The sequence below is a fragment of the Thunnus maccoyii genome, chromosome 12, assembly GCF_910596095.1.
Source record: "Thunnus maccoyii chromosome 12, fThuMac1.1, whole genome shotgun sequence".
Classification (NCBI taxonomy): domain Eukaryota; kingdom Metazoa; phylum Chordata; class Actinopteri; order Scombriformes; family Scombridae; genus Thunnus; species Thunnus maccoyii.
In genome coordinates this window covers 17,757,839-17,772,541 of record NC_056544.1, presented here as the reverse complement: position 1 = coordinate 17,772,541, position 14,703 = coordinate 17,757,839, and the positions used below count along the sequence as shown (strand labels likewise).

Here is a 14,703-nt window from a genome sequence, read left to right as displayed (position 1 = left end):
CTCGCTCACCTTGACTAATGCAGATGAAGTTGACCACCAAAAGCAAATCTCTGTGAAACCGCTCCAGCATGATTAGCTCACATTTGAAAATGTAAGTGTGAAAAGAAAATGTTCACACTTCAATGATCAATCATTACATCTGTTCTGATTTTCAGATTTGCTGTAACAGCATATCTTAAAAGTTGGCATGCACACGTTGTGGCGTCCATTATTGATGGTTAACTTTAAGAAAAAAGTCCTGCAATATTATGATATGCACAGTGAGCTTTGAACACTTTAAACAGTGTTTTCAGATTCATCTGCATAAGTGTGAACGTGGCCTCACTCATTCACTGGCTCACTCACTCACTCACTCACTCGGCCTCTCTCCCTCCCACTTCTTTCAGGAGAGATTCTGCGTGGGCCCACACTTGAGTTTCTGCCATGTGCTTTCTACCCCCTGCTCACATACACACACGCACACACACACACACAAACACACATTTATACCCTCCCCCACACTTCCCAACACTGTCCAAAGATTTTATCAGTTTGTATATTTGTATCAGTGTGTGTATGTGTGCTAGAGAGACACACAGAGACGGACAAATCTGGAAAATACTTATGATTTCTTGGGTAATTTTCACAACTCAATTAAAATATTACTTAGCAAATTAGCAGTTGATATTGAGCCTATCATCAGTGAAAGCATCCATGGTTACAGGTCACCAAATGAGCTCTGCTGATAATGAATTGAGATGCAAAATGTAGCTGGCTTATTGCAGATTTGTTCAAACACCACTTACAGATGTAATAGTTACAACACTTTTGTATAATATGTCATAATAGCAAAAATCTGCCTTTGTCATTACTACAAGAAACATTCAAATATAATTTCTGGTGTGTGTTGCTGAGCGATTGCCTGTGAAGAGCTCCTGTTGGTGAATGCTGTTTTTCAGTGTTTGTGTGTAGGAGGAGGGACATCAATGTGTGCGTGGGCAGATGTGAGTAGAGATGCCTGCCAGGTGTATGTGGCTGTGCATTCTTTGTCTCTCACTGTACAGTACAAGTCTGCAGCTGTAATACGCTAAATGGATATACTGTAGCACTCAATGGCTGTGCAGTTGTCTGCGTGGCGTCAAATCAGTTTATTATTTGCCTTTTTCCTTTACACATATTTGTTTGCCTTTAACCTATTCAATTTGTGAGACACCATGGACAAAAAACATTAACCTCAAGGAAGGAAAGAGGGGCTTTGTATCCAATTTACTAATGGATCCTTTTTTTTTGTTTGTTTTTGTTATGTCCCTTTTGCAAATTTTCTATTTTCTCCCAAACGTTTTCCATCACATATAATGATAGCTAACAGACAGATAACAATGTAGTCACTGTCTAAAATATCTATGAGTCAAGTATATTGTATACATACTCAGTCTATGTGTGTGTGTGTGTGTGTGTGTGTTGTCCATCAGGATCCTGGCCACTGCTGGTGCCCACATGAACATCCCTGTAGACCTTCGGACCCTGAGGGCCGTGCGAGTGCTGAGACCGCTAAAACTCGTCTCCGGCATCCCCAGTGAGTCAGTTACTGATCTCTAATGTTTCGCTGTAAGGTCAAACAAACGGGGATAATACGGCAAGTAACATCATCATCATCATCATCATCATGGGTCATTTTGTATCCAAATCTGGTTGTTTTACAATGTGTGTGAGTAACAAATTACTTTGTCAAAAGATTCAGTCAAGTACAAAAGCATTCACTGTTGTACAAAAAATACTCACACTGTACAAAGTTGACCATCAAGGACACTGTGCTTGTATAACATCTTTTGAACTTGACATCTATGATTTAAGCATTGATATAATTTCCCCATTAAAAGAGCTTAAACCCACTGATGTATGTGCTACATTCAAAAGATAGTCATGCACAGCTTAAACATGTTAAAACACGTTGAACAATATGTTTAAATGGCAGCCAATCTAGACATCCATTTACTACATTTATAGTAGTAGTTACAGTGAAGTTACAGTAGTAATAAGTCTGTATACAGTTTAGTTCATCTAGATGCAGTGAGGAGCCTATATGTGCTCTGAAATCTCATCATGTTAGGAAAAGAATACATGTTAGTCAAGGTAACTGTTAAACAGTCTTTTGCAAACAAAATTGAGACAAACTGCACCACAATACAGTAGATTGTACAAACTAATATTTTGGACTTTTCATTTGTTAGCAAGAAAAAACAAACCTCACTGATGTTCTCTTCGAATCGCATGCTCTTTTCTTTGTGGAAACTTTTAGGCCTGCAGATTGTCTTGAAGTCCATCATGAAGGCCATGATCCCGCTGCTCCAGATCGGCCTTCTCTTGTTCTTCGCCATCCTCATGTTTGCGATCATCGGCCTGGAGTTCTACAGCGGGAAGCTTCACCACACCTGCCTGCCATCTGTTGACATCCTCGGTAGGATCCATACATACATCGGACCATCATTTTGTCTTGTAGATAACATCAGATCTACACTGCACTTGAGTTTGAAAGGAGACAAATGTAGTGATATTTGAAACATTACTGTAAACAGCATGTTTTGGTATCAGGCACTAAAGTAGTGTCTCCGCTCTCACTGTTTTGCTCCGACAACAACAAATGACAACAGTCATCACCCTCTCGTAGTAACTCTTGGAAGGCAGTCTGACATCCAACAGTTTGAGTGTTGGATAGATTTTGGCTTGACCACCTCACCATCTGTGAGCAGGTTTACCCCATGTCCTAGGCGGCACCTGCTTCTATCACAATACCAATGCCTTTAGAAGAATGTTGTTCTGCTTTGTTGCTTTTGTTTTATTTAGGATTAACCACAGCTGGTGTGCCAGCAGGTATATGTGTAGTTTACTCATTGTTCTCAAACAGAGGGTGTGAACATCTTTGTTTGAGAAACTGAAGCTTTCATAGATTACAGTAGCAGAGAGCTCAGTGGTATTATTAGTTGTTGCTGGCTGATTTAGCTACTGCTTAATTAGTCAACAACTACTCTGTAATCACAAGCCACACCATAGCATTTACTGTCAGCGCCCAGCACGACTCAAAAATTGATTGAGATCTAAAATCTCAAGAATTTAGAGCAGGAAAAATTATTCCACCAATCCCTTAAAGGTAGAGTCAGTGATTCTGGAGAAAGATTGTTGATATTTGAACTAAACACCCAAACAAATACAACCCTCGCTTCATGCTCCTTCAGAAGCTCCGCCCCCTGCATTCATGGACATGCATCGCCAAGGCGACGACCAAAAGAGAAATATGGCAGAATCCAGAGCAATGCATCAGCTGTAGAGTCACTTCTGTTCCTCTTACGCATTATCACCAACGGGAAAAAATTTCATCTCATGTGAGCCCAACAGTCCATCCACACTGTCCGCCTCTCTGCGGCCTCCCGACTTCTCACTCGACCCGCATTCAGCGTCTCTGTCCACAGAAGCAGCCTTCTGTCAGCTGAGAGGACAGCGGCCAGACAAACTGCCTTCACCAGGCTGACTGACAACAGAAATTTACTGAATCAAAATAGTTTGCATGTCGCCCCCACATGGAGAAATGTCCTGCGCACGAGCACAAATTGATTGTTGCTGTTGCTGATTGGCTGGAATAGTGTTACGTGGCTCGGTCCAAGTCACTTTGTCTGTTTCCCATTTACAGAGCCAGTGCTGTGTATGAACACTAGATTTTTTTTCAGCACACACACAGAACAGACAACTAGCAGACTGTGAGGAGATATTCGCTAAATTTGAGAAAAAGTGTGTTGAACAATCTTTCTCCAGAATCACTGACTCCAGCTTTAACTCTATAATGGGGCCCCAAAATTAAAAGTTTAAAGATTTCCACCTGACATATTTTAAAACATATATAAAGAATACTTTTCTTGTATTGTTTTTCCACTAAAAAGTTAAACTTACTTCACAAGTTCTTAAAATTTCAAATGATTCCTATTCCCCCATTGAAAAATGCAGAAGCTACGAATATGCAAATATTTTTTATTTCAAAAGATTAACTGCTGAACACATTTTTTTTTTTCTTGTCACTGAAAAGTCCATTCTCAGGATTTTTGTAAGTTGCATATCGGACCATGACTGGCTTTTAAACTAGTTGTAGCTTTCGTGTTGAGAGTTGAATGAGAAGGTTGATATAATTCTCATGTCTGTACGCTAACAATGAAGCTACAGCTAGCAGCTGATTAGCTTAGTTTAAAATAACGTTGAGAACACGTTATATCTCGCTTGTTTAATCCATTTGTTGTTTGTTTAAACAAACAAGATATAACATGTTAATGTAGCATCTGTAAGCTTTACAGATGTTGGTAAGCAGATTTTGTTACCTTTTTACAGAGCAGGGCTAGCAGTTTCCACCTGCTTCCAGTCTTTATGCTAAGCTAAACTAACCAGCTGCTGGCTCCGGGTTAATATTGAACGCATATATTGAAAGCATATTTCCCTAAATACCGAACTATTCCTTTAACTTAAAACTCCTGCCGTGTCAGAGGGTAGAGTTGATATCCTGTGATACCAGATGGTTGGCAAAAGCAAGACATGACTGGGGTGTGAGGCGTTAATGTATACTGCATGCATCATGACAGCATGTGGTGAAGATTCTGTGCATTGCGTTAATGAATCAGATTGGTCAAACACGGTATGATATTTGACTAATCAATAGTATCCACAGGGAGGGTCAGCTGCAGTGGCTGACCCTCCCCGCCCAGACTAATACATGAATTTCTATTAGTCTGGACATTACTTATATATTTCTATCAACAGAAGACCATAATAGCTTTCTTTTTGCATAGACAATGAGACTGTCGACTCGTCCGAGTTGGCGTTCGCATGCGGAGTGAGGAAGTGTCCGGAGAGATACGACTGCAACGACACCTGGATCGGACCCAATGACGGCATCACCCAGTTCGACAACATCCTGTTTGCCGTTCTCACTGTCTTCCAGTGCATTACCATGGAGGGATGGACGGCCGTTCTCTATAATGTAAGTTCAAAGTTCAGTCGACAAACGAACCCCAGAAACATCATGTCAGTTGCTGCTGTATATGTGTAATATCTTGAATTTAATTTCAGACCAACGATGCTTTGGGCACCACATGGAACTGGATGTACTTCATTCCTCTCATCATTATTGGCTCGTTCTTTGTGCTGAACCTGGTGTTGGGTGTCTTGTCTGGGTGAGTATGACTCTTTCTATGTCTGTAATGTCGGTTTTTCTGTCTGTATTATGGATTATACGAGCAGCTTTTATGTTTCCCTTCTCAGAGAATTTGCTAAGGAGAGGGAGCGGGTGGAGAACAGGCGGGCCTTCATGAAGTTGCGCCGCCAGCAGCAGGTTGAGAGAGAACTGAACGGCTACCGAGCCTGGATAGACAGGGCAGGTACTGGGCAGCTTAACAATTTTACACACACTTATGATTTAGCTGCATGGAGGTTAACAGCAACATACAGTAGAAGCTTACCGTGAGATTGAGCAGGCAGTATTTTGTCTTGCTCAGGGATATTTTGATCAGACATACAGATGTTTATGAGTTTCTCCTTTCACTCAAACTACCTTTAAATTCAGCTCACTAGCGGTGCTGTCAGCCCTACGGTATTTTATTCTGTATCAATTCAGACTTTTTCTCTATTATCACTATTTATAACCAGATGTGCAAAAGCCTTCAGACATACATGCGTAAAAAGTGCTCATGGATGAGCTGTGGATGACCCTCTCTTATGATTTCTTTCAGATTTTTTGTTTCACTTTTCCCACCATTACAGTTTATAAATGTATGATAACTTTAAAAGTAAAGCAACATAGAAAGCCTGACTGTGTGAATCAGTCCAAAGCAAGAAAAGAACATTTGACATTTTGGGAAATACACTTATTCACCTTCCTGTCGAGAGTTAGATGAGAAGATCAACACCACTTTCACGTCTGTACGGTGAATATGAAGCTACAGCCAGGAGTCAGTTTCTATAATCCCCTGCAAAGCCACAAATTGTCATTTTTACACCTTGGTTTGTGTACAGATTAAACAAATAAGATATAATGTATTAATGAGTGATCTTTAGAGGTGCTGGTAGATGTTTTTTTGAACTTTGGACAGAGCCAGGCTAGCTGTTTCCCTCTGTTTCCAGTCTTTATGCTAAGCTATGCTAACTGTCTCCTGGCTATAGCTTCATAGTTAGCAGGCACATGAGAGTGGTATCTCCAGGTATCTTCTCATCTAACTTTCAACAAGAAAGCGAATTGTGTGTTTACCAAATGTTGAACTGCTCCATGAGACAGAATTAAGATGTATAGATACTGTATGATCTGATAGAATAATGTACCAGCGAGACAGTCAGTCTTTTTTGCCGGCTGGTTTTGAAAAGCGATCGCCGCTCTGACTACAGACTCTTTCAGAGTTTTTGGACATCGAGTAGCTCTGTTGAGTTGCACACAAAGTGCTGTAATGGCAATCTACATCGCTAGTCTCCCACGCAAGTAGAGGGTGAGAAAAAGGTGATACTGACTCACTGACTTAAATTTGTGTGCATGTATATATGCGCATGCGTGCTGCAAGTGTTTGTGTGTTTACACGCGTGTGTACGTGAGAGAGCCACTGTGCATATTCGTGCTTGCATAGATGTGGGTGAGTGTGGGAAGAGAGAGAGAAAAGGGAAAGAGAGAGATATTGAGAGAATATAAGAGAGAATAAGAGCTTTATCTGAAGAAGGTCATTCAAACCTCTGAAAGAACCATTTACATCAGTTTGGCCTCAGTTCCTGTAAATGTTTGCAGACATCTGAGAGAATACAACTCTGCCATGTATATTTTTCAATGTCTCATGATGAAAACAGATAGTTCTGTGTATAATCTCCAGTTTTATTGTATTACAGAGGAGGTAATGCTTGCAGAGGAGAATAAAAATTCAGGGAGATCGCCTTTAGATGGTAAGTTCACACACTTGACACAAGATAACTAATTACATCTGTTGCTACTTACACCCATAGCTGTAATTATTACAAGTTATACGATGGCCGCAGAAAATACTCCTTCTAATTGGATTAACTGGTGTCTGTTAAAACCTCAGACATGTGAAATATACTTCTAGTAACAGTTTTAACCACGTCTCTAAATCATTGTGCAAGCTGTAGGTAACCATAGCAACATGTGCCATGCTACATTTCAAATAACAGTAACTCTCACTGGTGAAATTAACTTGACCATGGGCTAAATTGACCACAAAAACACTTTTAAAATGCTAATTTGAATGTTTTTTTTCCTTTGATAAGTTGCCATGGACTAAGGGTGCTAATATATTCTAGTGTCTTGGTATAAAAATAATGGAAAATAATTAAATTTATATACTGAGGGTTTAACGTTAGTGATTGACTGACACCCCCACATGCAGTCCAACTGAATTTATATTGCATGTATTTTCTGCTACAGCACACATATCTGCTCTGTAAATCACTTGTCATGTGTTCCCCTTAAATCATAAACCAAAAGGGAAAATTTTATATTTTATATATTTTTGGTTTTATGATGACGCCCCCTAGTTTTGGATTCATTTGTTGGAATACTGTTAGTTCTCTGCACAGATGGAGATCTATCTATGTTTCCATACAGCCAATCAAATTGCTTAATTTGAAACCATACTTGCATAAAGCAGTAATGACTAACAGCCAGACAGCAGCCTCAGACTCTGAACAACAACCCAGATTAGCTTTCCTGCTAAAGTCTCCTTCTTATCTAACTTATAAATATTAACACATGTCTTGTCCTGCACCTTAGCTTGTAGAACGAGCGACCTGAACAAACATTCAGTGGGGAAAAGTGTTCAAAACCACTGCGAGCAGCACATTGTCTGCCCATGACTTGTACTGTATACAGCTCGAAAAGTTTGTTTACTTTGTACCTCGTTCTCCTGCTGGAGCTCAGCCTGCCAGCTGCTGTCAATCAAACACAGACACCAACATGCTCCTCCAGACGGCTGAGACGAAAATTAGTATTCATGATATTTCCCTAAAGACCTTTTTTTCCATCCTTTTGATAATAAAAAATGATTGACAGCACATTTTTAAAAACTGCAAGGAGGAATGCCAACATGCGATAGCAGTTGGACTTTAAGTGATCCAGTTACTTTGAGAAAGCCTGAGACATGAGGACACAGATCTTTATCAGGAAAAACTTTAGACATGAAGCATTTCTTTTCTTTCCTCTGCTATTTGTAGCAACAATATATTTGAAATTTTGCATGTACACACAATACTTGAAATTATATATAGTAGATGTGTATATATATATATACATATGGTTAATGTTTTACTTTTTGTTTTGTATATTATATGTTTTACAAGAAATTGTCCTGTTATATCATCGTTTTTTTTAATGTCTGATATGTAGTAAAGTCTTGAAATCCCATGTAACTTACTATGAGTGGCCACGTCCATTATTAATGTCTATTTTTTTCACATTGTGTGCATTTTTTTTTTTCATTCAGTGATCAAAGGCAAGGATTAATCTAATGACAAATGACACCACATATCAAAATCACTGGTGTACATCAGCAGGAATTATTAAGTCATTTGTTGTTTTCATTTCATTTGCAATTTTTCATAATTCAGCCACTGAGAAATTTGGTAAACTTGAGTTTTTGTGGAACATTTTAGTGCTAAAGAGAGCCAGTAAGAAGACTGGTCCACGGAGAGGAGCTCCAGGAGATGACAAGTATATGGACATGTCTACTGCCAGTGAGTGACAAACTTTAAAGTTACTTTACAGCTTCTTCCTCCTTTCTTAATATCACCTTTTTCTGAGCAGTTAAGTTTCTGACATACTATATATTTTATCTACATTTTACCAGCTCTTCAACCTCCTGCTCTGTTGTCTTTTTTTCCTCTCCTCTGATTTTCTCTTGTTCTCTCTCAGGCATGTCGCGATCGAGGATGAACTTCCGCAGCGGCCGTCGTGGACCTGCTGCGTACCTGAGGCGTAAAGAGCGCATGTTACGCATCTCCATCCGCCGCATGGTGAAGACAGACACTTTCTATTTGATGGTGCTCAGTCTGGTGGCTCTCAACACCATCTGTGTGGCCATCGTCCACCACAACCAGCCCGACTGGCTGACCATCTTCCTCTGTGGGTTTCACTTTGTACCGTTTTTTTGTTTTTTTTAATGACTTGCTACTTGAGGAATAATCCAGGTCATGTCTGATAAATGCTTTGTCTTTGGCAGATAAATGCGTCATCCTACTTTGATTTAATTGCTTTTTTTGTTTTCTCATCTCCAGACTATGCAGAGTTTGTTTTCCTGGGGCTGTTTCTGGCTGAGATGTTTTTGAAAATCTATGGTCTGGGTTTCCGGCTGTACTTCCATTCATCTTTCAACTGCTTCGACTGTGGGGTGAGATCATTCCTCTCTTATACTGCCTCCATCACAAATGAAAAAGCTGAATATCTTGTGCAAAATTAGGAATTTGGGTCATCTTAATAACCTCTTGTCAGACATTTTTTAATTTTTTTTTTACCAGCCTATATCTGTCACATACATAAATACTGTTTAATATCAAGGGAAAATAAGAAAAAACAAAAAAAGGGGGCAGGGGGGTAGGGGGGTGGGAGCAATTGAAAACATGTACACATGAATTGGATTAATCCAATTTTGAAAATAGGACAGAAAAGGTTGCCAAAGCCCTCTGGTTGATCCTTGAATCATATGCTTCAGCTGTTCTATAGGTTGTTTAGCTGTGATCTTTAAATCCTCCAGGACCACGCTGTACTGTATATGACTGTATATGACTGTCAAAGGCTTAAGATCAATAATTGTGCCACATACACGTCCTCACATGTCTAAAACATATGGCAGTGGGTGTCTTAATCACACCCATATCTCTTAGGCATTTCTCCTCTGCTCCTGATTTTTTTTTTTTGCAGCTGGTCAGATGGAGCCTGTAAGTCATTTTTTATGTTATATGTGTCTGATGTGTTTTGTAGGTTATTGTTGGCAGCATCTTTGAGGTGGTTTGGGGTTTCTTCCGGCCTGGCATGTCATTTGGCATCAGTGTACTGAGGGCGCTGAGATTATTGAGAATCTTCAAGATCACCAAGTAAGTCGGACAGCAGGACTGTTCACATGAAAAACACAACATTTCAGCAGCTAAACTAGGCCCGGGTTGTAGAGTAGTAGCACTTTTATAGATCTCTGTTGAAAAGGACACGTGTTATTTCTTTCTGTCAGATACTGGGCCTCTCTCAGGAACCTGGTTGTGTCCCTCATGAGCTCCATGAAGTCCATTATCAGCCTGCTTTTTCTTCTCTTCCTCTTTATTGTGGTGTTTGCTCTGCTGGGGATGCAGCTTTTTGGAGGAAGGTAAGAGAGCCGTCAGGACATCTTCACCTCTCAGACATCAAAGACAAATCTTTGTTCTGTTCTTGATCTGTTGGTGCTGATTTTCACTGTATATTTGACCCACATATCAGATCATACCACAGTGTTAAAACAGTATCTACAACCTGCTATTTGAACAGCCGTTTCTTCAATGGCGTCTTTGATGGAGAGGAGAGGAAATGACATGTCCGGATGAAAATAGCTCTGCATCCTCCTCCTCTCCTCTTCTTCTTCCTCCTCCTATTCTTCCTTGGTCATATCTGACCCTGCTTTCTATCTGCTTTCCCTCTAGGTTCATCTTTGAAGATTACACTCCCACCAACTTTGACACGTTTCCAGCTGCCATCATGACAGTGTTTCAGGTTTGGCTCCCACAGATCCCCTCATTCTGCCTGCTCTCCATGACACATTGCACCCTGGGATATTTCTCACCCCAGGCGCAGATTAAACAACTCTGCTCACTCGCTCTCCACCCCCTGCCTCCGCTATCTTCCCACACATCCATGCACACATATGCGCACATGAATATCAGACAAGTGAAACGTGAACGAATCCACATCAGATCTGCTATAAAACCAACCACGCTATGATAGAGTGTTTTGATCCGCGTATATAGTAATTAGCTTTCTTGCTGCCATTTTTAATACTACATCTTGAACTGGTTTGTAGACATGGCATATGTCTCCTGTTTGGTGTATTTTTAGGCTAATGTTCCCTTAAATCAAACATGAGCAGTGTAATTAATAATGCTAAATATTCTATGATTTTGCCCACAGATTTTGACTGGTGAGGACTGGAACGAGGTGATGTATAATGGGATCCGCTCGCAGGGTGGCGTGCAGTATGGCATGTGGTCATCGATCTACTTCATAGTGCTTACCCTGTTTGGAAATTGTATCCTTCCTTTTATAAAACTGCTATACCTGTACACGATTAGCAGTTGAGGAGGTATTCAAATCCTTTACTATAGCAAATAATAGCAAAATCACAGTGTAAAAATACTCCATCACAAGCAAAATTTTACTTGATTAAAAGTATATAGTAAGTATGATGAGCAAAGTAAAAGTACTCATTATGCTGCCGAAAGGTCTCTGTCAGAGTTACTGTATATAATATTTTACTGGGTTATTGTTACAGCTGCATAAACTACAGAATTGTAATGTTATAGCTAATTTTAAATACTTTATACAGTGTTTGGTAGTTAAATTAATAACATAACATCATATTTTACACAATGATTATATATTTTGTGTGTAAAATCTTGAATTACATTATGGGAAATATGCTTCTTTCTTGCCAAGAGTTGATGAGAAGCTCAATACCACTTTCACGTCTGTATGTTAAATATGAAACTGGAGCCAGCAGCCAGTTAGCCTAGTTTAGCACAAAGACCGGGAACAGGTGGAAACAGCTGGCCTCTGTTCAAACGTAACAAAATCTGCCTACCAGCAATTCTAAAGCTTCCTAATTACCACATTTTATCTTGTTTGTTTAATGCATATAAAAGCCAAAGTATAAAAATGACAATTTGTCGCTAAGCTAAGCTAACCAGCTACTGGCTAAGCTTCATATTTAGTGTACAGATGTGGAGCTATAGTAAAAAGTACAATATTTGCTTTTGAAAATGAAGAATGAAGTATAAAGTAGCAGACAATAGAAATGCTAAAATAAAGTATAAGTACCTCAAAAATGAACTTAAGTGCATTACTTGAGTAAAGGTACATTCCACCACCGTACACTGTATACCTGTATAAACCAGCCACTACATTTCAAATGCATGGAGCGAGGGCTGAATGCACAGTACAAGAAGGACTTAAGAAAAGCAATAAACATGCTGAGTCCAAATCAGATATTCAGGACTATAAAGGTCCTTCAGTGAAACTCCACTAGTGAAAAACACAGGCTGTATTTTGTAAAAGTGATCCAATGAAAAATACTGTGAGTGTCTGTGAACCTTCAGGGGACTACATCTGCTCAAAATTTTGAGCATCAAAGTTCCAAAGTTGACCTTTGGGATCACTATGTCAAATAATCTCCACCCTTACCCGAGGTCTGTTTACCAGCTGTTTTTGAGCTTTCAATCATATCTCCTGGTCAGCGACTAGAGCTGGTTCAGATGTTGTCATGTGACCAAAGTGTGGAACGTTGGTCATGTAATAACAAGTGGTCGTATATGGGGAACACTGAGGGGAAAACTACATCAGTGAAACTGTAAGGACCGTGGACAAGAGACTGAACACTAGAAACAGCATCATGTGGGAAGGGGTCACAGGTCATCGACCAATATTCAGATTAAGGAGGCCATTCACATCCAACGCCAGAAATGAGTTATCATTATTTATCAGAGGTTATCATGTGACCTGAGCAATTTCTATTCACTGATGAACAAAAAAAGCTAGTAAATGGACCTTGAGATAAGATTATTTTGTTGTGCATACTCAATACTAATAACATACTAAATCTATTTCAATCTGATCAGTATACATTCATGTAAGAAAAATCCTGACACGTTCCCAAACTTTAGTGTATTTGTTCTTAACTGCCTTTATGACAGACACACTGCTCAACGTCTTCTTGGCCATCGCTGTTGATAATCTGGCCAACGCACAGGAGCTGACAAAGGTTTACACTGTTTTGATCCCTGTTTTGCCATTTTACAGATAAAATAATCTATTTTTGTTTTCATCATTAAAGTAGGATACTACTTTTCTAGTCAGTAAATCTGTATACTTGTTTTGTTTGTGTCAGGATGAAGAGGAAGAAGAGGAATTCTTCAACCAGAGGTACGCCAGAGGAAGAGATGGCTTGATATCTGAGTAAGTTATTGGTTAACAGCTAAAAAAATGTTTTGGATGAGATACCCAGAGCATTCACAGCCCTTAAGTAGTTCTTAGAAACTCTCTCCAGTGTTTGACAGTTTCTCAAATCAACTCTCCTCTTGAGCAAAAGAAAAAAAATAGAATTGGATTGATAACCACGTCACGATTGCTCAAACAGTTTTGTCTTTTTGCAGCAGGCATAAGTAAGTGAAAGACTTACTTAAGATGTGGATGCTGATGGAGGTTCACACTTTGATCATCAAACTACTTATCTGATTGGAGAGGAGATGTCAAGAAATCAATCAGGGATTAACCAATAACATCAATATTTCTACAGTATTATTGATTGTGGGCACAGAGAGCCAGGTGTAGGTGTAACTGGCGAATGTTAAACAGTATTTTACTCAGTTCCTTCAGTTGCATGGTGAATGCAAACTTGGAAAGGCATGTTTTAGGCCTTGTCGTGACAGCTATGAATGTGTATTGAATGTGCCTGATCAAAAAGCATGACCCTCTACAGACAGCATTACTGAAACTCCCTCTGTGACTGTCTAGGCCTGTGATTTGTAACAGGCAGCCTCTTTTGTTAATGAGAGAAGTAATTCCTCACCGACTTCCCTCCTCTCGGTGACCTGTTGGCCTTCCTACAGGTCTAATGATCCAGTAAATTGAACAGAGGAGGGCAGGAGGTGTTTTTCAAAGGCTTTGGGAACGTGTCACTCTACTGGGAGGAGACACACTTTGGAGTGTGTCAGATTTTGGCTTAGATCCCTACTAATGACTCCACGCTGATCACACAGATTTGTTATTATAGGGAGATAAAAACTACTACGTGACCATCAGGGGCATTAGTGACCGTTTCCTACAACAGCCATTGCTGAAGTGTACTTGAATGTACTGCAGGGACACATGAGTGTCTTATCTGGAGCACTGACATGGCTTGCTTAAGGACTGTACTCATTATTTTGCATGTTTTAACCCATTAATTACAAACTTTGTATATTTATATTTTTCAATGATCTTGGTAGATCATTTTTGATCTATTTATCAATCTATAGGCATATCTTCATACCAGTACTACATGAAAATCAACATGCAGAGCCTTGAAAATTGCTTCAGTAATTTTTTCTCGTCAAAGTTATGTTTTCATTTTGTGGTAATAAAATGTGAAGTTCAGTGATTGGTAAAAATTCTCCACCTCGTTGGTACATTCACTGGTAAAATCAAACCTCAGATAAACTATTACTGTTGGGTAAATTATTTAAGAGCTTTTCAGGAGCCAATGTTCAAGTCTCAGATGTTTGAAGTTACCTAAAAACACCTGAACACACCAACAAGAAAGTGTTTATAAAAAGTTTCTTGCAACAAGAGAAAATAACTTCTAAAAGGAAGATGACAAATGTTCACTGCGATGAATTTCTGATCCAAAGTGTTTTAAGTCTCTGCAAGTTGATTTTTAAATCACATTTAAAAAGGATAAACACCAGTACTTTCCCTAAAAACCTATGGCA

At 39.4% G+C, this 14,703-nt stretch overlaps 1 protein-coding gene across 7 annotated transcripts in view; it reads left to right on the top strand.

The window, feature by feature from the left end:
- The window catches only part of LOC121908148 (voltage-dependent R-type calcium channel subunit alpha-1E-like), a 58,752-nt gene that overhangs the window by 25,157 nt on the left and 18,892 nt on the right, over positions 1 to 14,703 (top strand). For 5 of the 7 annotated variants that reach the window (XM_042427913.1, XM_042427914.1, XM_042427911.1 and 2 more), the window contains 15 exons: positions 1,452 to 1,555; positions 2,279 to 2,437; positions 4,806 to 4,996; positions 5,086 to 5,189; positions 5,278 to 5,393; positions 6,880 to 6,933; positions 8,656 to 8,736; positions 8,915 to 9,124; positions 9,277 to 9,389; positions 9,980 to 10,092; positions 10,224 to 10,355; positions 10,666 to 10,735; positions 11,150 to 11,267; positions 12,928 to 12,995; positions 13,122 to 13,189. In XM_042427913.1, the coding sequence (XP_042283847.1) occupies positions 1,452 to 1,555; positions 2,279 to 2,437; positions 4,806 to 4,996; positions 5,086 to 5,189; positions 5,278 to 5,393; positions 6,880 to 6,933; positions 8,656 to 8,736; positions 8,915 to 9,124; positions 9,277 to 9,389; positions 9,980 to 10,092; positions 10,224 to 10,355; positions 10,666 to 10,735; positions 11,150 to 11,267; positions 12,928 to 12,995; positions 13,122 to 13,189 (1,701 nt within the window). Of the gene's footprint in view, positions 1 to 1,451; positions 1,556 to 2,278; positions 2,438 to 4,560; positions 4,652 to 4,805; positions 4,997 to 5,085; positions 5,190 to 5,277; positions 5,394 to 6,879; positions 6,934 to 8,655; positions 8,737 to 8,914; positions 9,125 to 9,276; positions 9,390 to 9,979; positions 10,093 to 10,223; positions 10,356 to 10,665; positions 10,736 to 11,149; positions 11,268 to 12,927; positions 12,996 to 13,121; positions 13,190 to 14,703 lie in introns of those variants that run through there. The other 2 variants (XM_042427915.1, XM_042427917.1) reach the window with 2 other exon arrangements.